Raw genomic sequence first — 22,046 nt, 5'->3', positions numbered from 1 at the left:
TTTTTTGCCTCAAGCAAGTTAGTTGTTGCTTTGCAAGTCAAATGTTGGTCAGAGAAACTCTGTACATGTTCAAGTAAAATATTGCTTTACCTACAGCAACACATTGACATAAACACTTCTAAGTCAATTCTCAGTGTTGCTAGGTTTGAATGACTATTGGTTCAACTATTGTATGTTGTTCACAGGCTGTTACTCAAATTTAAATCATGCTCTATGAGGGTCATTTGGGCTGCAGGGACTCGGTGAACTCCAGTAGTTACCAAGAAGTTTGTTGGGCAGGACTGGGACATTTTGGAGCAGTTTGTACGATTGCAAAATCTTAGGAAAAGTGCGTGCCAATCAGGAAATAGTTTCCAAATTGGTTGATGTGATTGAGCCTAAAACACTTTCATCTGTAGCTGTTGAGTCCGATGCATGACTCCATGAATACTGTCCCCTTGTCTGGTTCCAGCAGGAGGACCACCAAGTGGAACGGCAGAGAGTGGGGATTCACTTGTGGCACTTGGTGGAGATGAGCAAAATAATGGCTTCAGGAAAAGAGCGAAAGACCTCAACATTTCTGGAAAGGAGGATTCCACAACATCTCATTCTTCTCAGGGAGTACCAACAATTGAACGAACACACCCTTCAGGAGTTGTGGAGGACGAATCTGGACAAGGTAAAGGGTTGGCGACTGAGGCCTACTCTGGAGGGGAATCAAGGGAAACTCATGTGGGTGACAGAACGAATGATAAGGAGGTTGAGGAGTGCAACCGGACACTTGTAACACCTGTGTCACAGGATAGTGCAAAATTGCAAGCACTAAGCCACGAGTCCAATAACTTGGATTTTGACCTTTCCAGTGACAGTGATAGTGACTCCATTACAGAAAAGTTTCCTTCACCAGAGAGTGACAATGAAGGCAAGTCTTGCCAGGTAAAGAAATGTGAGCAATTAAAAATGACAAAAGAGCTTGTTGATGGAGAAAGTAAGGGTCAAAATAACAGAGAAACCACCTCTGATGCAACAGAACCTTCAGGAGTTCTTCTCCCAGACCCCGAGCTGGGAAATGGATTCTCGGATAGGAGGGAGCCTGAAACAGAATCTCAGAATAGTGAACTATCTGGAGTCACTATGGGCGAGGAGCTGCTAGACCAGAGTATGGAAGATGAGGAGGAGGAGGAGGAATCTGATAATGACCGGGATGATCACCTGATTTACCTGGAGGAGGTGCTGGAGAGGATCCACGCAGAGTATTTCACCCGTTATGAGGCCTTCATGAAGAAGGAAGTCTCTGAAATGCCTGACATCCGTAAGATTGTCCCGGAGCTGAAAAGTAAGACACTGGAGGGTATGACGTTAGTATTCAGCGGCTTGTACCCAACCAATTACCCCATGGAGAGGACCCGGGAGTTTTACCACGCCAAAGCACTGGGGGCCAAGATTGGCAGGAATCTACTTCTTAGCTCAAAAGATCCCAGTCGGACAACACATCTCGTAGCAGCACGAGCTGGTGAGTTCACTACATTAATTTGACTGAAATGTGATCTTTATATGTTCATATTCTTCTTTTGTTATTTTAATTTTATTAACTGTATTAATCCCTAAGAGGAAATTAAGACTCCACTCTACACACAGGTTAGTAGTTTTACATGCATCTATATAGTGTGTACAGGCCCATAACACACAAGGGTCCAGTGGGCATGCAGGTGAGGGTGAGGTTGAGTGGCAGGCAGCTCCTTCGTGGTGCACCTCCAATGAGTGACATGTATGGGGGACGGCGCCTTGCTCAAGGGCGCCTCAACAGTGCTCCGGAGGTGGGCTGACGCCTCCCACTGTCAGCTCAAATGTATCATTTATGCAAGAAATACAGCACCGGTGAAGTTACAGTCCTCTCAGATCCACAGGCAGTAAAAAAAACACTAGAGAACCGCTCTAGTGTGATTTGTTCACCTGGTGACTCAGATGAAGTGACCCTTGGTTTTCTGTTCCTCGGGAAGTCTTCATATGAGCCAGTTTGATCATAGCATTTGATGGTCTTTGCTACTGCAATTGGTTATGCAATCTTTATTTTTATTTTTTTTAATTTTCTGCAGTGACCGAGTTTTTAAAGTAATGATTGATTGTCACCTGTCTTTACTTAGCTGATTGGACCTTGCCATAACGTACCAGTAAATTCTTAATACATGTCAAATAGGGCTGTCAACGGTTTAAATAACCTTACTTCTGCACAATACAATTAATGGTCCTAACCACATTAAGAAGGCAAAAAAATACATAAATTAACCTTGACCGGGCACGTCTGTGAAGTGGAAACAATTTCAGGCGACAATCTAATGAGGGGGCGGCACGGTGGCGCAGTGGTTAGCGCTGCCGCCTCACAACACGGCGGACCCGGGTTCGAGTGTGGAGTTCGCATGCTCTCCCCGTGTCTGCGTGGGTTCTCTCCGGGTTCTCTGGCTTCCTCCCACCTCCAAAAGCATGCGCTTCAGGTTGATTGGCCGGTCCCAAATTGACCATAGGAGTGAGTGTGTGTGTGAGTGGTTGTTTGTTTCTATGTGGCTCCGCGGTACACTGGCGTCGTGCCCGGAGTGTCCCCCGCCTCACGCCCTGAGACTGCCAGGATAGGCACTGGCTACCCCGCGACCTGCGTTAGCGGATTAAGCGGGTTGGAAGATGAATGAATGAATCTAATGAGGTTTTTTGGTAGAAGGCCAAGGGTTTTTACAGCTTTTTTTAAAGCAAAGGGTGGCTATTTCTAGAATATAAAATATTTCACATATTTAAACTTCTTTCTCAATTTTGTGTTTGCTACATAATTATATTGATCTTGTTTCATAGGTTTGATGTTTACCGTGTTTGCAAGTTATAGACATAGACACACCATTAAATGAGAAGGTGTGTCCAAATTTTTGACTGCTATTATATATCACATTTTCCGATAGTTATAGATGCAAATATTCTGAGGAGTTCAAAAATTGAGCAAATTGTTGAAAGTCTTGTTACCTTATAAATACAAGAACAGAACATGGCACCTTTGCCTTGGGAGGCACCCTGGCTGAGAGCAGCACTTGGCAATCAACTTATACATCAGATGGAGAGGAAAATCAGATGGAATCGGGGCAGCGTGACCAGTGTGCCACTTAGTTTGGAAAGAGCTGTTGAAAAGGCCCATTATGTTGTCTGAACAACACATTTGACAAGTGTCCATCTGGTCCAAAGCTCATGTTTTCTTAAATAATATGTGTCTCATGTTTATTAAGTGAGTACTTACTGATGTCCCAAAGCTACTTGTCTACTTAATAAATTGTCTTCTTTCATTTTGTTGTCAACTGTTCACTCCTTCTTTCTTGAAAAAGATATATCAGAACTGGTTGAAAAGAACATTTTCAAGTTTGGCACAAACTCCCATTTGGAGTCCAGTCCACGTAACTTATCTGTTAGAGCTTAAAATTTACAGGGGTCAGTACATCACAATCACAAATCTCACCCACTGGAGGGGAAAGCAGTTCAACTGCAATCACCCTTTAATGAGTTAATTCAAGCCCTCACTACCTCTATTAGTCTCAATACTTGTGATGGGAAACTTGGCTGATTAAAGGAAGAATCCAATACCAAAACAAGGCAGTCAGAGACTTAGTTTTCTCAAGGTCAAGGTCATCTCATTGTCATCCCCCTTGCCATCCAAGTAATATGCTTTTTGGTCCGTCTTTCTATATGCAACTATATTTAGTGGACATACGAACGAATGAACGAACGGACGAACACTGACAATTACAATACATCACCGCTTTGAAGCAGGATGTAACAGTCATTCTGCTTTGATTATGCTAGATTATTTTCACCTTCTCTTGCATTTTTGTCATATTTCTGAAGTTGATAAAGATACAAATGGAATTATAATGCAAATTAGATACCTCTTTCGTACTTGATACATTTGTGCTGCAGTACACGCTTCCTCAGTGTAGCCTCACAGTGCCACTAGGCCCATAGCCTTGTTGCACTGGATCACCTATAATGTTCCCTTTTCTTTTTTGTCAGTACAATTACTTCATAAAGTATCATTGACCTCAAATTCTTCTTGTGCTGTCTAAGTTATCATAAAATGACTAAACATGGCAACAAAGAACTTTAAGACAAGGATTACTGTGGATTGTGAGCAGAACATGTGGCCAAACAGTCTCAATATGTGAACATCATGTGACTGTTCACCATGCATGACAGAAATAACCCAGTGAGCTTATATAGTTTTTGTGCCAAACAGGTTTAACTAAACACAACGTGATTGGATTTCTAAGAAAGCTATTGGGGGAAAAAAGCAGTGGCTTGAGAAAACATCTTACTTCCTTCTTCGAGTATTGACATAATAATTATTTTGTCTTCTTTTCCAGGAAAGAGATTCCTTAAAATTATTCTGAACTATGTAGCCAACTGAAACTGTTTTGTAATACCTTTTCCAGAAAAAAATTTTGTCTGTCAATCCTGTCACCTAGGTACCGAGAAGGTTCGACAGGCACAAGGCTGTAAGCACCTCCATGTTGTCAGCCCTGATTGGCTGTGGAGCTGTCTGGAACGCTGGGAGAGGGTAGAGGAGCTACTTTACCCACTGAAGGAAGATTTCTCCAAGTCGCTGCGGTAAAAGATCTATATAAAGACCACGGTCATACATAGCTGTATCTACGTCAGACCATTTCTCATATATTTATTGCAATACATCACAACTTTCTAACATTCTTGTCTCTTGAAGGAGCAACAATCCAGCAGCGTTCCTTGACAATCTGGGTTCTGCTCAGAAGCCGTTTTTCCACCCAGCTGCTGTCCACCTCAAACCTCCAATTTCAGCCCCTGAGGTCCGGACATACGATCCCGTCACAGGGAAGCTGATTCGCACAGGCCCTCAGGTTTCACGGCCGTCACCGTACATCCAAGCGTCAGGGTCTTTGCTGCTCCCTGATCAAAAAGAACAGTCTTGTCTCAGGTAATGACAAAAGTGCAGTTAAAAATAACAGGGATGTATCATACACAGCTGGATATTTTGTGTGCTCTTTCAGTTACCTTGACTATGTTTAAACATTTGCTTCATATTAATTCCTGTTGTACCTTTTTCTAAACGTCTTGAGTTTTAATTAAGAGATCTGCCATGTTCTTAATGAGCAGCTGGCAAATAGAAGGAATTATCTATATTGTAATGCTAGTTATTACTGTAACCAAAATGTGTTTTTAACACATGCTGCCTGCTGCTGAGGACTATTCCTTCTGCAGTGCTCTGTAGCACAAAAATCATTTTGTAACTTTAATTTAGAAATGCACCCCTTTGGGAAATTACAACCTTGTCTTAAAGGGTTACTCAATGGTAGTATTGCATCTCATGAAGATAATTAACATATATGGAACATAAAAGAGTACTCAAAAAATGCTGTCTTAATATGAGACTGAAATTTTAAACTGGACTAGCAGGAAACAATAATATCAGACTTCATTAAGATTGTGGTGCTGTCATATTCACATTGGGTTCCAATTGATAAACACGAGTGAAACCAAAAATCCACTTTCCACTGAAAACCAATATGCTTCTCATGGCTGCTTAGGAGTAAGTTATGGTCCACAGTGTCAGAAAGCTGCACTCAAGTTGAGAAACAGCAGCAGCGATGTTGGTTTGTAATTCATAAATCCTTGAATAATCAAGTCAAAGCAGGTTTCTTTCATAGGCTTTCTTTTGTGTCTCAGATTAGGAACGTGTTCAACGTGACCTCATCAGAGGTTCCTATTTGTTTCTGCAAGTCATGTAGGTTTGGTAGGCAGTTGCAAGGTTGCTATTGATTGAAATTTAACATATAACAATTTACGAACAATTCAGCTCATGAACAGCCTTTCGGAATCTATTGTGACCGTAAATTAGACAATCTTGGCACATTAAATTTCAGTCTATAATTGCTACAACGAATTGAGCGAGACAAGTGAGATGATTGTTGGAGACGTGCGTATAAAGCAGTGCTGTTCAACAGAAGTTGTCGCTGGAAGGGGAACTACACCCAGCAGTTCCCAGAGGTGCAAACATTCGACTGCTCATAACTCAGATGTTCATATCCTGGGGAACTGCTGTATTTCAAATTGAGAGACTTCAGTTGGTTTGAGCTGTTATCGCCAACGGCCTGAGAAGAACTGTGTGCCTGCGAATTTAAGTCAAATGGTGTCAGTCTTGTAATTGCTGTTCCAGTATATATGTATTGATAATGTCAAATCACTGATTTCCATTACCCTCTTCTGTATAAACTAAAACAGCTGTTGATGCAGTGTGACCGTTTTCCGTGAATTGACAGGTATTACCCTCAATGGACATGTAGTATCGTCAACTACCAGCTGAGGTACATAAATCTGTCTCATCAAAACTTTTATTTACACAGATTATTATCTGATTAGAGTGACTCTGTAATGTGACTCCCAGTTAGGCTTCGAAGCTTGTCTCTTTTTATTTTTATGTTGTGGTTGTAAATGAATAAAATCATATTCACTTCATACAGCTCGAGAGAAAATGTGTGTAAAATTCTAACCTTAAATTAGGCTTAGAGGGATCCAGCGATAAATATCTGCACTTCTCGATATTTCTTCATTTAATTTCAACCTTTAATTTGATGAAGATGATGCAACAGATGCTGGAAGACCTTAACGGTCATCTCTATGATCTTCCATCTTGTTTGTCGTTCATCTGCCAGTCAAAGATACAAATGAAAAATGTGTTCCATCTGTATGTTTATCACTGAGGCTGTGATCCAGACACTTTTCACACCCGATGAATAAAGTCTCATCTTTTATTATACCGTCACAGTTCCTTAAGATGTTTTGAATGTTAGTGATGATACTGTAATTAATAATCGCAAGCATGAAATTGACCCACATAATTCATGGCTTTGGAGACAGTGTGGAGTTTTGTGGGTGTTGCATGACCTTTAATCATCTAAAAATGTGTGTTCAATTACAATCTGCCAAGTGCGAATATGAAAACGGTGTCTTGCCTTCATCATGATCAACCCACATGCATAAAATTTGCAACTATAGGGCCTTTCTTATTGAAAGAAAGCCTTTGTGGCGCTTACTATGGGTTTTCACCCAAAGTCGTCAGTGTTTCACCAAGCAGTCCACATCCACAAATTGGCTGCTGAGTGAAGAATTTGCTAATTACCGAATGTTTTGTAGGAAAATTAATTCTGTTCCCTTCACATTCACGTGTACATTTTTATCGCAAGAATCTGTTTCAAGGGTTGGGATGGTGGCTCAGTGGGTAGTGCTATTGCCTGATGGCAAGAAAGTTTCAGGTAATAATTCCCTTCTGGGTGCAGTTTGTATGTTCTCTCCATGTCTACATGAGTTTTCTCCAGGTACTCCAGCTTCCTGTCATTTCCAAAAACATGCAGCTTAGGTGAATTGGTGTCTGCGTGTGTGTGTGTTTGTCTTTTGTTTTGTTTGGCGATGAGCTGTTATCTTCTTCAGGGTGTACCCCACCTTTCGAGATGAGATGATTGCAGTCATTTAGTCTGCAAAACAATAGATGGGTGGAATGGAATCCACTTCAAATTAAAGTAAAATTAACAGGAAAGAAAATCTGAATTGTAATCCTGATAGAGGACATTAAAACATATATGAATCGAATACGTAACATTTGTGTATTTGTAAAGAAGTTGTGACTGTCATATAAAATAAAAATTCATTCATTTTCTGCCGCTTCATCCGCCGTAGCGGGTCAGGTGGAGCTGAAGCCTAACTCAGCTGGCATAGGTCGTTAGGCGGGGGACACTCCGGACATGATTTCAGTGCACCGCGGAGCCACACACAAAGACAGACAACCATGCACACACACACTCACATTCCTACGGGTAATTTTGGGACCGGCAAATCAACCTGAAGCGCATGCTTTTGGAGGTGGGAGGAAGCCGGAGAACCCAGAGAGAACCCACGCAGACAGGGGGATTGCATGCGAACTCCGCACAGAGCGGGACTCGAACTCGGAACCGCCGTGTTGTGAGGCGACGACTCTACCCACTGTACCACCAAGCCAGTTGATTCTGGTAATTACATTCCGCTTCAAAGCGGTGATGTATTGTAATTGTCAGTGTTCGTCAGTTCGTTCGTTCATTCGTTAGTCCACCAAATATCTTCAAAATCATTGCAGCGAGAAAGATGAAACCAAAAGGATATTACTCGGGCGGCAAAGGGGATGGAAATGAGATGATGGCCTTGACCTTGAGAAAACTAGGTCAAGGTCAAATTTCAACTTTTGTGCACTTAGGAACTGGGTAAGATAGAAAGACGAGGAAGAAGGCCAGTGTAAGACCATAGATCAAAGCTAGTGCTTTGATCTATGACAGTGGGTCAGAGCACTAGCTTTGATCTTTGACCGATGCAAGTAGGTCAGAGTAAAATTTTGAATTCAGGGGTGTCGCTTGTTTTCATTTAAATTGATTGAATTCATTCAAATGTTAGATTTCATAAAGATTTTGCCAGAACTTGAAAAGTTGATGAATAGCTTTTTATCATCCCTTTCAACAGCAGAATTTCACATGATGCTTAACAAAATGATTAAAGTAAACAATGCTATAAGGCATAACATAATGACTGACTTTTGTGGGTTAAGACGTATAATCCAGACCAGTAACAGAAAACTGCTGAAGAACTTTACTTTTGATCTAATGAACATCAGTAGTTTGCATTCATGGTTTTTGGGCTTTTTTGTGTTTTTTTTTCTTCCAAAGGGGAACTTTAGACAGTCATCAAGATGATGCATCAGGGTGTAGCCAAGACGACGAGCAGCCAGGACCATCCCGTCGGAAAAGACAGCCAAGCATGTCAGAAACTATGCCTCTTTACACGCTTTGCAAGGAGGATCTGGAGAGTATGGACAAGGAGGTATGTGCATGACAGCATCACCCCTCCCTGTAAGTTTGTGTTCTTTAGCCCTAATGACAGGGAAATGACGCATACAAAAAGAAAAGTGCTTCTGCGCTACTTGAAGTCTCAATAAATATTTTTTTCTGTTTGCATTAGATTCTCCCACATAAAGGATTCTTTGTTGTTTGGACATAACTTCTTTCCTGTTTCTTTTCTCTGTTAAGAATGTTCTGCTAGAAGAAAGTTATTTATTTATTTATTTTTTAAACATTCTACATTTACTCCCTGCAAACCACTAGCACATTTTCTTATTAAGTGTGGTAAATTACAGTCATACAATAAAGTTAGTACTGTTATGCATTTGAATGATCAGATTGTTCAGATTTGCCGTGTGCATTTTGTTACATCATCCAGTTTATAGACAGTTTAAAATAGTTTGTTTCTTATTGCAGATGAGTTTTGGAGATAATCTCTTTTTTAATTTTAAAAAAAAAAAAAATTTATATACTGGTTTGATCCCCGAAGGGAAATTAAGAATGCACACTCTAGCTACTGATTCAAATGCTTGCATACATATATATTTGTGAGTACAGGCCCCTGTATCACACACACACACACACAAGGGGGCCTGTAGGCATGCAGGGGAGGTAGAGTGGCAGGCAGCTCCTTCTTGGTGCGCCTCAAATGAGCAATTTGTAAAGGGGACGGCACCTTGCTCAAGGGTGCCTCGGCAGCTCTAATCTCAGCTCTTTCCCCAATATAACTGCATTTTCAAAGCGCATTTAATTTCTGCTGAATTACAACATATCAGTGCAGAAGGAAACATGCATCCTTTCATTGAAGTGAAATTTGCAGTATTGATAGTGTAGGATGAAAAACAGTAGTTAAATCTCTCTTGGCTGAAGTGTAATATTTGATTGCTTGAATACATGTTTCCTCCTGTGTGGTTATACTGTAGTTCCTGTCATGATCTGTGGATTCTCTTGAGGAATGATGGTCGATTTCTACAGGGCCAAGATGCAGTTTAGTTTGTCAAATGCAGTTTGGGTACCACAAATTATCTAGTTATTTCCATTACATACAGAGACTGCAGAAATCTGTACATCTAGTATCTATAAAAGTCACAACTCACAAAAGCAGTCTGGATGGTAAAATAACAGTACAGATGTATTTTTGATTGTGGGTTTAACTGTCCTGTTAACACAGCTTGTCATCCGATTCCAGCAGGCAGCTTTTGGCACATGTTGATTACAGAAATAATCTAAGCTCAGATTTATAAATGGCAGTGAATTTATCACAGAAGCCTTTATTTTTTTCTTCCAATATATATGCCACCTTGTCTGATACTCAAATCTTTACTTTATCATGACACCGCCCCCCAACAATAAAGGTGACATGAATACTAATGTCTGAGAGTGGTTCAGCGGTGTACCTCCCTCCTGCCAGGATAATATACTTTAATGGTGTCTGAATTCTGCAAATGCTTCAGTGGGGAAGATTGCCCAAAGGAGGTACTTGGGATCTCTAAAAGCCTCTCAGGAGATGATTATTCTACAGAAAGCTTTGTGGCTTGTCACATGGGACAGGACATGTGGCAAGTCATATTCAAAATGACGACACATTTTGGCTTGTGGTTAATATTTAACCTTTGTTTTATGTAATGGGAGCATGTCACTGGTTCCATTGAATCTTTTTGCTTTTTTTAAATCAACATTCTCTAATAATAAATAAATGATGCTTTATATATTTTTGGCCATTTTGGTCTACATGCATGTTAACAGTAGATACATTAGTGAAGTAAAGGGGTTGCCTCCAGGTAAAAACTGCAAATTACCATCTGTGGTTCAGTCATTTTTTTCCCACTAAGAATATATATTGACTAAAATGTTCAAAAGCAGACAAAGTACCTTTGGTTTATTGTTACCTTGAAACTAAATATTGAATATAGCGTACAGATCCTGAGATGAAATCTAATTCTGTTCAATTCAATTGGATGATCTGGGTGTTGTTCTGATTGGTCTTGCCTTAAATGACCGGTGACCAGTGACTACACCCATGTGTTTAAAGAAGATGCAAGGAAACATCCCATGTCCTCTAAAGTGGCTGACCCCAATTTCAAAAAGCTGACATGAGCGCCGTATGACGGCTAAAAAAAAAGATGAAACCAAAAAAAAAACCTGAATCTTGTACCATCTTTCATCTCTTTCTGCCTGCAAAAATGCAACCTTGTGTGATTGCAGGGTACTTGTGGCTGTGAAAAGAGCATAGAAGAATGTAATTGCGTCATTTTACTTCTGTCTGCTTTGTCGATCTGGAGTCATGGAAACCGCCACCTTCCGACTATGGACAATTACCACACATAACCCCACTTCAGAAAGCCCGAGCCATCTCTAAGTATCCTGATAATTCAAATGTTTTATTACAGTGGTGAAATCAGGTTTCATTACGCATATAGGGAGAATCTCCACAGATTACGTTCTCGCAAATCTCAACTGTGCACAGGATGAGAAAACAATGGAGCATCACACACTACAGGAGAGGGATTATGATCATTAAAATTCTTTTTAGTCTTAGCTTGATGTTTGTTCAAGTTACTAAGCTGTGATTGGATAATTGCTTGTTAAGAGTAGTGAAGAGTCAATTACTGACTTTAAAATAAGATGCAGTCAGTTAACTTATTTAAAACTTACACCAAAGCCTTGATGGCATTTTGAACACAGTAATCCTGCCTGTCTCGACAGGTAATTACTCTTATTACAATTTATGTTTGGCAATGCTGCAAAGGCAGGACATATTTTCAAAGACTACATCTGTTTTTGTACCCATTATAGACATCATTATGACTGAAGCTCAAAGCAACCAGGATATTAAATTTCTACTATAAATCTGGTAATGATGCATAATGTCAGTGGTCATATCAGTCCTGTTGTATTATTGTGTCTGAGCTGCAGTGATTAGACTGAAATATGTTCTCTGTCTCCTCCCCTGTGAATATGGGGTAATTTAAAAACAGTGAATGTATAATTTAAAAAGATCTTTCATGGGTCTCAACATGAAATGTTAACAATATGTTGTGAATATTTGAAAAGACCATGTCCATAAAAAATAAAATGCACAATTCAATAAACTAGGAAAACAGTAGTTTTGCTGTCAGTCCCACTGTTTAAGGATGGCTCTTGAGCACATGTTCAGTCACAAAGATGTTGAGAAGTTTTTTGCTTATGCAATTCATGAAACTCATTTGAAGAGTAATGGTCTGCCAAGTTTTTTTAAGTTCAGAAACACAATGTTGCCATGGTAGCATGACCATAACGTTAATTTTCTGTCTCATTAAAGTACAGCCTCTTATATAGCACCCCAACACACCACAGTTGAAGTTTGAGTTTGTTAATTAGCTGTTCATAGCTCACAGCAGGCATTGTACTCGAAACACCAGCAGTGCTTATTGTGTAAATGTGACATTTACAGAGCTGGAGCATAATACTGAGTGAAGTTCACAGGTGAACAGCAAAGATTTATTCATATTTCTTCCAACAGGCTGTTTTTTTTTTTGTTTTTTTTTTACATTTAAGGTTTTGGGTCAGTCAGTTTGGTAGAAAACCTCTTCCATTTTGACACCTTCAAAATGCTCCTCCTTCTTTAAGACCTGAATGAAATCAACCGAACTGATGTCAATAAATGTAGCTGGAAACTGACCAAAAAAAGCAGAAGCTTTAGGTTAACTGAAATTTATTGTGTCTTGCCAAACAGTCAAATAATCTACTTAATAAATCACATTTAAAAATAGCCAAAATCAGTCCAAACCATGACTTTTTTAAAGTTGTATAAATATTTTTTTCAGTATTGTGTGTGTTAGGGTGCATGTGTGTGTAATTAATAATAATTGCAAAGCGAAGGTAATGGGGACGTTTTTTGGCTATGTATGTGTAAAATAGACAATGTGTCAATTTGAAATGCAGCTCACCATCAAGACTTGGCATCAATTTCTATCATCTATCTCTTGAGTTTAACTCCAGGTCTTTATCTTAAATACTTTTTTTACATAAAAGGGGTAAATAAATTGACTCTCAGGAAGGGTCGTTTGTAGATACTGTTTTTAAAATGTCATCCTCCTCATACAGCATTAGCTAAAGGGCAGACTGTGACATTCTTAAACACTGTAGATCTTCAGGGCAAAGGAAAAACTAGTCCTAATTACCTGGTGCAAAGTACACATCAGAGTCAGGTAGACAGCTTCACATTTAAATGTCACCAATGGTTACATGGTGGTATGTGTCAGTTTACCTGGACCAACATGTGCGGAGTTGTCCAGCAAATAATCAGTGGCGTACCAAATGAATGACCTTTCTTTGAAATCATTGTTCCCCAGGTGACTGATGAGTGGCAGTAACTCGATAATGTACCACATGGACTCTGAGCCCTTTTTCCAATATTACCAGTCAGTCTTGGACTGTGACTAGATGAAACTCAATTCAGAACAAAAAGTTCATAAATGTTTAATTAATTCAGTATCATGGGAGTTCAAGCCATACTATGCCATCCAAAACCAACCAGTTTTAGTGTTTCTACTGTTTTGTGTATGACAAGCTAAGTTTACTTTAGCTGCCTTATTTTTATTCATATCATTGCTATCTATGATGACATATTTCCATAGAAGTTTCAGTGCACACAGAATATGTTAATTTTGGGGTTTGAAGTTGCAGCTGAGAGCTGAGACCTCTTCTGAGAAGTCATCTTCAGTGAATGTCCTATTTTAAAGTTTTTTCATGTATAAGGCGCACTGGATTATAAAACGCGCTGTCAGTTTTTGAGAAAATTAAGGGCTTTTGGGTGCACCTTATAATCCGGAAAATGCTGTACTACCTATAATTGATATTATAGGTAATTTATCCTATACATTATATTTCATTATATTCCTCAATGATTTATTATATTTCTAACAGTGAAACTGATTACATCATCCTCTCTATTACTTGAATCTAAATTCTCCAGCCCACCTGTGTGAGATTAGTTGGGTGAAGTAACACTATTAAATGTCTAAAATTGTTAACTTGTAAAAAACAAAAGTCTGTTTTTGTAGAACTGAATTTGAATCCGACTGCTGTTAGTATTGCATCTCCTTACATTCATATAAGACTGTATTAACTGGTTTTGATTCATCTGGCAAACTAGAGTAAATGAAATCCTAATGTGCTTTAATGAGAAGTAAATGATGATTATACAGATGGTGATGTGGACAAAGGTCAATGGGTTGATATGTGGTGCTATAGCAGCCCATAGAGACCTGCTTCATTAAAGCAAGGATCATAAGAGATCTTACTCAGTCATCAGTCACTGTGATCTCTGCTCTCCCACCGCCTTCAGGTATTGATCTCTCAAGCCTCGGTAAGATATAATCCTTGAGAGTTACTGGAGAGGACAAGCTTCTGCATGAGTTTGCAAAATATAGAGTTACTGCATAATATTTGTAGCAGTGGAGATTCACTTGATAGTTTAGTAATAATGCACATAAAAATATCCATATTTTAACCTTCATGTCAAAGTATTCCTTAATGTTGCTCCCATCTTCATCTTCCAAAAATTGTCCAGTAAAGTGCAATTTGACTTCATCAATGTCCCTGAAAAGGTTAGCATGAGATACACTAAGGTCATTTTCATTCAGTATCATGTACCATGAACCTTCACTCTTCTAGACTAACAGCTTTGGTGTGAAGAGTTACTGCTGATCCATCAGAACTTCCACAGTTAATTGAACAACACATAATTACAAGAACTGGACTCTGTTGAAGAAGTGCTATCTGATGGTTTAAAAGTTTCCTTTAATTTGTTCATTGCTAATCCTTTTGTGAAACTGCTTCTCAATTGACCATGCAGGCCAGGCCTGAGTGCTACTTATTGGCGTAGCACTTGAAAGGTGTTGTCAACATAAAGTCCCAGTCTCTGATAAGATGTTAAGAGTGTGGAATGTAGAAAGGTAGTGGTGGGAGTTGTATGTGTTTCATATATGGTCTGTGGACATTAAACATGACAAATTATCCTTTTTATAACCCTTGCAGAGTAGACATGCTGTCAGGGATATGATGTGGCTAATCAGTTTTGCTTTGCCATACCTAATTGACAAGTAAAGCAGAATTTAAATGTTACGGTTATTGACTTGTGCCATGCCAAGCAGAGGAAACCCAAACCACCTGGTAATCTCATTGTCAATGCATCTCTTTATCATTTGCTCAGGATCGAATTATTTGGTTTATTCAGCCTGACATCAGCTCTTCTTCTTTTCCTTTTGGCTTTTCCCTTCAGGGGTCACCACAGCGAATCAGTTGCCTCCAACTAACCCTGTCTTCTGCATCCTCTTCTCTCACACCAACTACCTTCATGTCCTCTTTCACTACGTCCATCCTACAAACACACTTTCCTCCTCTCCTTCTTCGACCAACAGTAGTCCAATTTCCTCTGGCACCCTGTAGGTCAACAGCACCCATAGCAGTCGTTGTTAACCCGGGCCTCAGCCGATCCAGTATGGAAGTCATAGGTTTGATTCGCATGTTTGATTTGGGAAAAGTTTTACGCCGGATGCTCTTCCTGACGCAACCCTCTGTATTTATCCGGGCTCTGAACCGGCACAATAAGACACTGGCTTGTGTCCTCTTGCGGCTACAACCTGACAACAGCTCAAACCCCAATAATAACTTTAATATCACCCAAAGAAAATAACTACAACAGATATTATAAGTGGTTGAAACAAGGTTACCTTTTTACCTTAGGTCATTGCTACAGTAACTAATTTTTGACAAATTGATTTATTGATGGCCACTTCACAGTTCTTTTGACTGGTCAAACACAGACCAAAACATAAATTATTTCAGTTTCTTTGTAATTATTGAGTTCCTCCAATTGGGTAGACCTACGTACGTGATGAAGATTCAGGTTAGTTGACAGGTGACCATAATAACAGGTATACTACATTATATGTAGATCAAAAGATGACACTCAAATGGTGTTGGTCATGAAGCATTATTTTATTTAATTTTCACAAAAACCAACAAATGTTCACATTTGAGAATCTGCAAGCAGCAACACTTGACAATTTTTCTAAAGCAAGTTACTAAAAACACAAATAGCCCAAAATAAAATGTTTGGTGAAATTTTATAAAATAGTCAGCTGATCCGAGTTTGAGTTGCCGTTCAAAGTCCACATATTTCACTATGTTTACATCCGCAATTATAAATTACATGATATCAAACAATCTCTAATGGGTCGGGCGCAGTCAACCATCATACTGACAAAAACAGCAAATCTCTACTCCCTTACAAGCCACTCTATTATCCCAACTAAGCTGGGCCTGCATGAATTATCCCACTGCTCCACTTTTCTTTGGGACGCAGTCCTTGTCAGTTTGACAGAAACATCTGTATGCGTTTGAAAGAGGCAAGTTGTCGGATTTTCTTCCTTTCTCATTAATTCCAAAATGAGCAAATTGGTTTTTTAGCCACATCGGTTCAGAACTGGAAACCCTTAATATAAGAACTCAAATTTTCAAATTCTAATGTGTTCCATGGCAAAGTATTCTGTTCAGCCTTACATAACTACCCTGAGTTCAGCTCAGCTGCTGTTTCTAGTTTTGTGAGGTAATGGTGAATAAATCATTTGATTCAAATTTTCAGGAGCTATCAAGAATTCTAGCTCAGGAACAAGAGTTTAATTTTGTGTTTTTGAGTGGTTTGCTCATGTGGGAGTAGAAGTGGTTTCTTTTCCATTCCTGCTAAGATGTGAATTCACATTTTGAGTTGGACCCATCGGAATGGGATTTGCCCTTGACTTGGAAGCTATAAGGGATTTAGCATTGAATGTCACCCTGGGGTAATGAACAACTCAGATGACTGCAGTTATGAGCTGAAGGTGGAAAAGGTCTTTGTGCTTGTGCCTACCTCTCATTCTATGTGCATTTATTAGCTTTCCCCTTTGGCCTCAGGTGAGCTAAGCTCCATTAACATAAAACTGTTCTCTTTCTGTGCGCCCACATTAAACTCACTGCTGGATTTCAGCTGGCAAAAAGCTGGTTTACGTGGTTAAGGTCGCCACATATTTTCAGACACAAAAACATTAAAGATTTTTCATAATACAAAGAGTCAAAATGAATTGTATTATACAGTTGTTTTTTTTAATTTTTAATTTTATATACTGGTTTGATCCCCGAAGGGAAATTAAGAAAGCACACTCTAGCTACTGATTACAAACGCATGCATACATATATGTGAGTACAGGCCCCTGTATCACACACACACACACAAAGGGGCCTGTAGGCATGCAGGGGAGGTAGAGTGGCAGGCAGCTCCTTCTTGGTGCGCCTCAAATGAGCAATTTGTAAAGGGGACGGCACCTTGCTCAAGGGTGCCTCGGCAGTGCTCCGGAGATGAGCTGACACCTCCCACTGTCAGCTCACCTCCGGGTATAGTTTATCAGATTACCATCTTTAACAATCTGAAGGCTGAATAACATATACTGATTTGTGCCATTTCACACATTTCAGTTGAAAACTTATTGCGTGTTGTCCACTCATTTTTAGTTGCGTGTTGTTGACACATGCCCTTTCTCTTTCGAATTTGATGCAGCAAATGAAATCAAAGGAAAACATTGACTCAACAAGTTCAGTGAGCGTTTTCTTTCTCTTTTTTTTTTTTTTAAAATTCCCAGATCATCCATGCGTCAGGCACATTACCTTTTACCATTACCAGACTGCTGTTTGGCTGCCTGAATGAATAACTAACAAGGCTTTCATTAACCTGGCATGATCCCAGTAATGTTCCCAGCTCCATCCCCAAGAGATTGTCTCCCTGTATTAATCCTGGTTTTCCCATTGGGATGTGTGCTCAATCAGAAGCGAGATGATGCACTGAGTAATATTCACCTATACCACTGACCTGCTGCCTGTCAATTTGGGAACCTGTTCTAAATGAACAGTAGCCTGTGTGTATGGTAGCTACGTAAAGAATACAAGAATGATTAGCTTACGGAACTGTCCTTTTGGAAAGATGAGTGTTATTAGTGTTATATCTGAGCCCTAATTGTTCCACATGGTCAAGATTTGGTAGATTTTTTTTTCATATACTGTAGATGTTATTCTTTTTTCTGGAGGAAAATTAAGTTGAACTATTATTGTCCATTAATATAGACCAGCAAAGAATATAAGTGTGATTTCTCGTGATATTTGTATGTAATATATTAAAATGTTGTGGTCTACTCACATGTGGGAATATACTTAGTGTCTTCAATATAAATCAGAATACAATGATTCTCTTTCCGATAGTAACAAATTTGTCACTGATTTGTTGAAAGAAAACTGAGAAGTTTTCTCGTTTAATTCCACGTCCCTGCCCTAAGCATTTATGGTTGTGCTGCATAGATTTTATCCAGCAGATACCTCCTGTAAGAAGTACATTATGCTACGTAGTGTTTTATCACACACCATCTATGGGTCATCTGCTATCGAGAAAAAAGCTAACCAGAGACCGCTTTGATGAGGAAAAGCTATAAATTAGGGATAGGCATTTCCAACAGTAGAAATAACCAAAATTGCTCAGCACCAATGACTAGTGATCAAGCTTACTTTGTCTGCCGACTAACATAGTCACTAAGTGTTGAAGGGTCATCTTATTCCAGTGCTTTACTCTCAAGTGATTGTGCATCGTTGTGGACTTGTATAGAATCTACTCAATGTTATTTACTTGAAGGAATTCCATTGTGGACTTTTGTACAGCTAGCATACAGTGCTTCTGTCATCTGCCTTGTGGTCAATGGGTGATCTTCCTCTTTTGTTGCAGGTGTAAACAGCCTACAGGTGTATTATTGCCACTGAGTTTAGTTTCTTTCTTTGTAACCTGTTTGTCAATGTTCCACCAAATGAACCTTGCAGGTCTTGCAATCTTGCAATCATACAGTACATGAGGTAGTCACTGATAAATTATTCTGGCCCAAATCATGATTTAGTATAATGTCACCAACAGAATTTTGTCAAGATTACAGTACTCACATACTCCGCATTCAGTCTTGGCAAAAATTTAAATGGATTGAAAATGAAAAACAATATTTCAGCAAAATTGCTGATATATACAGCACGTAGCCTGATTTATTTGTAGAAGGGAAAAAATGGTTCAGATATAATGTGATGGATTTTGCAATTAGGTTTTTCAAAGATCCCCTGAAAATAAAGGCCCTGAGTTTAAGTATAATTAAGTATGTTTTGCCAGTAAATTGTATATTAAGTTCTGGAACACTTGAGAGTATTGATATGTAGTATGTGAAATTATAAATTAGCTAAATTCATAACTGAAAGTGAAGAGAATTTTACATAAATCTCAACTTATCCTGTTTAGAGATATTTAAAAAAAAGTCACAAAACTCCTTTGTCTTAAATTAGGTGGATGACATCTTAGGCGAAGAGAGTGACAATGAAAGTGAGGGCCGAGGGAAGGATAAGCCAGGCAGTGAGGAGATGGAGGATGAAGAGGAGGACCAGCAGCAAAAACAAGTAGCTGGACAGAGAGCAACAGGAGAGTCTGCGTCACAGGTGCCGCGCATGGAGAAGATCCACATACCATCCAGGGAGGCTGGTCTGCAGAGTAGTGTGCCAAGGTGAGATCCCAAACTTTTTAATATTGCCTAGTTTGTTTATCAGCTCCTCAATGCCATCACTGTCATTTCACTGCTGATCTTCTACCTCTTATATAAACACATCCAAGCTTGAAGGATGCTTAACTTAAATTGCATTTGGCAAGAAAGAAATCCAATGAGAATCCTTATAAATATATTCAGGTCATACTCCTACAATGACTATTATCATAACGCATCACTTTAATCAGCACAACCATGCTGAAGCCAGACGGTCTAATCCGTTGCCATGGAGACAAATGTCAAACAGACAGCAGGCAGGCAAAGAGTTTTGTTGTTATTGCTGAAAGTCAGGCCTTAGTTGAGAAGAGCTGTTCATGTTGGATGTTAGTTTCATCTGGCATATTATTTTTTTCTCTGTTTCTCCTTAATAGCAATATTACTGGGCATTTTGCATCTCTGTTAAAACAAGGCTGCTCATCAGACAGTATCTATAACTGTTGACATACGTTACTGTGTGTCAGCAGTGTCAATAAAGGCGTGTTTTGACTCCTGCTCTGGAAGCAGTCCATCATGAGCATGGCTCAGGGCATCTCGGTGCGCCAACACATGAAAATGCCGTGTTGTGAGGCGACAGCGCTAACCACTGCGCCACCGTGCCGCCACTATATTAAAACATAATATATTAAATGTTAATGTTGAGAGGTTTAATCCTGGTTCTCCCTCCAGTCCGAAACTACCTTGACTTATCTTCTTCTTTTCCTTTCGGCTTTTCCCTTCAGGGGTCGCCACAGCGAATCAATTTCCTCCATCTAGCCCTGTCCTTTGAATCCTCTTCTCTCACACCAACTACCTTCATGTCTTCCCTCATTACATCCATAAACCTCCTCTTTGGTCTTCCTCTAGGCCTCCTGCCTGGCAGTTCAAAACTCAGCATCCTTCTACCAATATATTCACTATCTCTCCTCTGGACATGTCCAAACCATCTCAGTCTGGCCTCTCTGACTTTATCTCCAAAACCTCTAACATGTGCTGTCCCTCTGATGTACTCATTCCTGATCCTATCCTTCCTGGTCACTCCCAGAGAGAACCTCAGCATCTTCATCTCTGCTACCTCCAGCTCTGTCTCCTGTCTTTTCCTCAGTGACACTGTCTCTAGACCAAACAACATCGCTGATCTCACCACAGTTTTGTACACCTTTCCTTTCATTTTAGCTGAAACTCTTCTATCACACATCACACCTGACACTTTCCTCCACCCGTTCCATCCTGCCTGGACACGCTTCTTCACCTCTTTTCCACACTCTCCATTGCTCTGGACTACCTTGACTTATCTAACATTACAATATATTGTAATTCCCAGACTTATGTAAACTCAAAAAATATCTATCAGTCATCTCTAAACTTTCAGACTTTGTTAATATAGTTCTCCTGTCTGGCAGAAGACATGATTGCACTGCTTTGTTGCTCAGTAGGACATGAAGGCAATTTTAAGACCCATGCAAAAGTCGTATAGCTGCTCCTGATTTAGATGTGACTCTGTGGGGCTTCCACTCCCTCAGGAGTTGGTTTAATAGTTCTGTCAGTCTCTATCGCTGGCTTCACAGCTTTCTTATATTTGGCACAAAATAAACATACATCTGTTGCTAAGCTATTGTCATGATGTCTGTGTTTTATTTCACCATCATTTGCGATCTGCTCCTGCATTTCTCTAGTCAGTCTGTTTAATGTGAAAATGTCACTTGTGTCTTTGTTCTGTAATTCATCTAAAACACAAAGGCAACACTTGAATGGTACCCAAACAATCAGTGGGCTCAATTTTCGGATACATTTGCATGTCCAAATTCATGCAAATAATGTCTTGCTTATTTTTTTGTCACTTAATTTTCCCCAATGACATCCATCAGCATTGAGTATGTTCCTCTCACACATCCAGTTTTAAGCAAGTAACAGTCAGGTTTTACAAAAAATAGTCAGCGGTTGGATCCTCTGAGTGAGTCGAATTAAAATAATTAGCTCCAACATCGGGAATAGAGAGAAGATTTATTCCCCTGCCCAAGGAAAAAGATAAGCAACATTCACAGTCAGTGATTTGCTTTTTTAACTGTATAAGTCCAACAGATCATTTCTTTTTTGATGAGTACACGCTTCATCTTTTTAAAATCAATTAATGCATGATGAGCTAACAAGCCTTAGGCTGATTACACTTTTTTTCTTTGTCAACTTAGGTTTTTATTTTGAGGAATCAATTTTCCACCTCATTGCACACTCCAGGCATCCACTGTTCGGCCCACATCAGGATGTCTGAGGACACTTAATGTCTTTTGAAAACCATGGAATATCTTAAGTACTATTTATGTCAATAATTTCTAAAGACAGATGCACAACAGAGCTTTGGTAAAATGTAGTCCCATTGTAATCGGTCTAGTAAAAATGTTGCTTTTAGTCCCCGTTTAAGTGGACTATTTTACATGCTCATCATCTTTGCAACTTTTAAATTCAAGGAAAATATATAATATGACTGAAAAAATAAACAGTTTTTGTTCTAAAATAATCTTTATGTTACTGTGTAGTT

At 39.4% G+C, this 22,046-nt stretch overlaps 1 protein-coding gene across 2 annotated transcripts in view; it reads left to right on the top strand.

Moving 5' to 3' along the window:
- The window catches only part of ctdp1 (CTD (carboxy-terminal domain, RNA polymerase II, polypeptide A) phosphatase, subunit 1), a 53,668-nt gene that overhangs the window by 7,688 nt on the left and 23,934 nt on the right, over positions 1–22,046 (top strand). The window contains exons 8-12 of one of the 2 annotated variants that reach the window (XM_068332269.1): positions 455–1,492; positions 4,473–4,614; positions 4,727–4,957; positions 8,727–8,880; positions 19,281–19,495. In XM_068332269.1, the coding sequence (XP_068188370.1) occupies positions 455–1,492; positions 4,473–4,614; positions 4,727–4,957; positions 8,727–8,880; positions 19,281–19,495 (1,780 nt within the window). Of the gene's footprint in view, positions 1–451; positions 1,493–4,472; positions 4,615–4,726; positions 4,958–8,726; positions 8,881–19,280; positions 19,496–22,046 lie in introns of both variants that reach the window. The other variant, XM_068332268.1, reaches the window with a different exon arrangement.

Source organism: Antennarius striatus, chromosome 14 (genome assembly GCF_040054535.1).
Source record: "Antennarius striatus isolate MH-2024 chromosome 14, ASM4005453v1, whole genome shotgun sequence".
NCBI lineage: Eukaryota > Metazoa > Chordata > Actinopteri > Lophiiformes > Antennariidae > Antennarius > Antennarius striatus.
The sequence above is the reverse complement of the archived record's forward strand: the minus strand, read 5'-3'. Positions and strand labels throughout refer to the sequence as shown.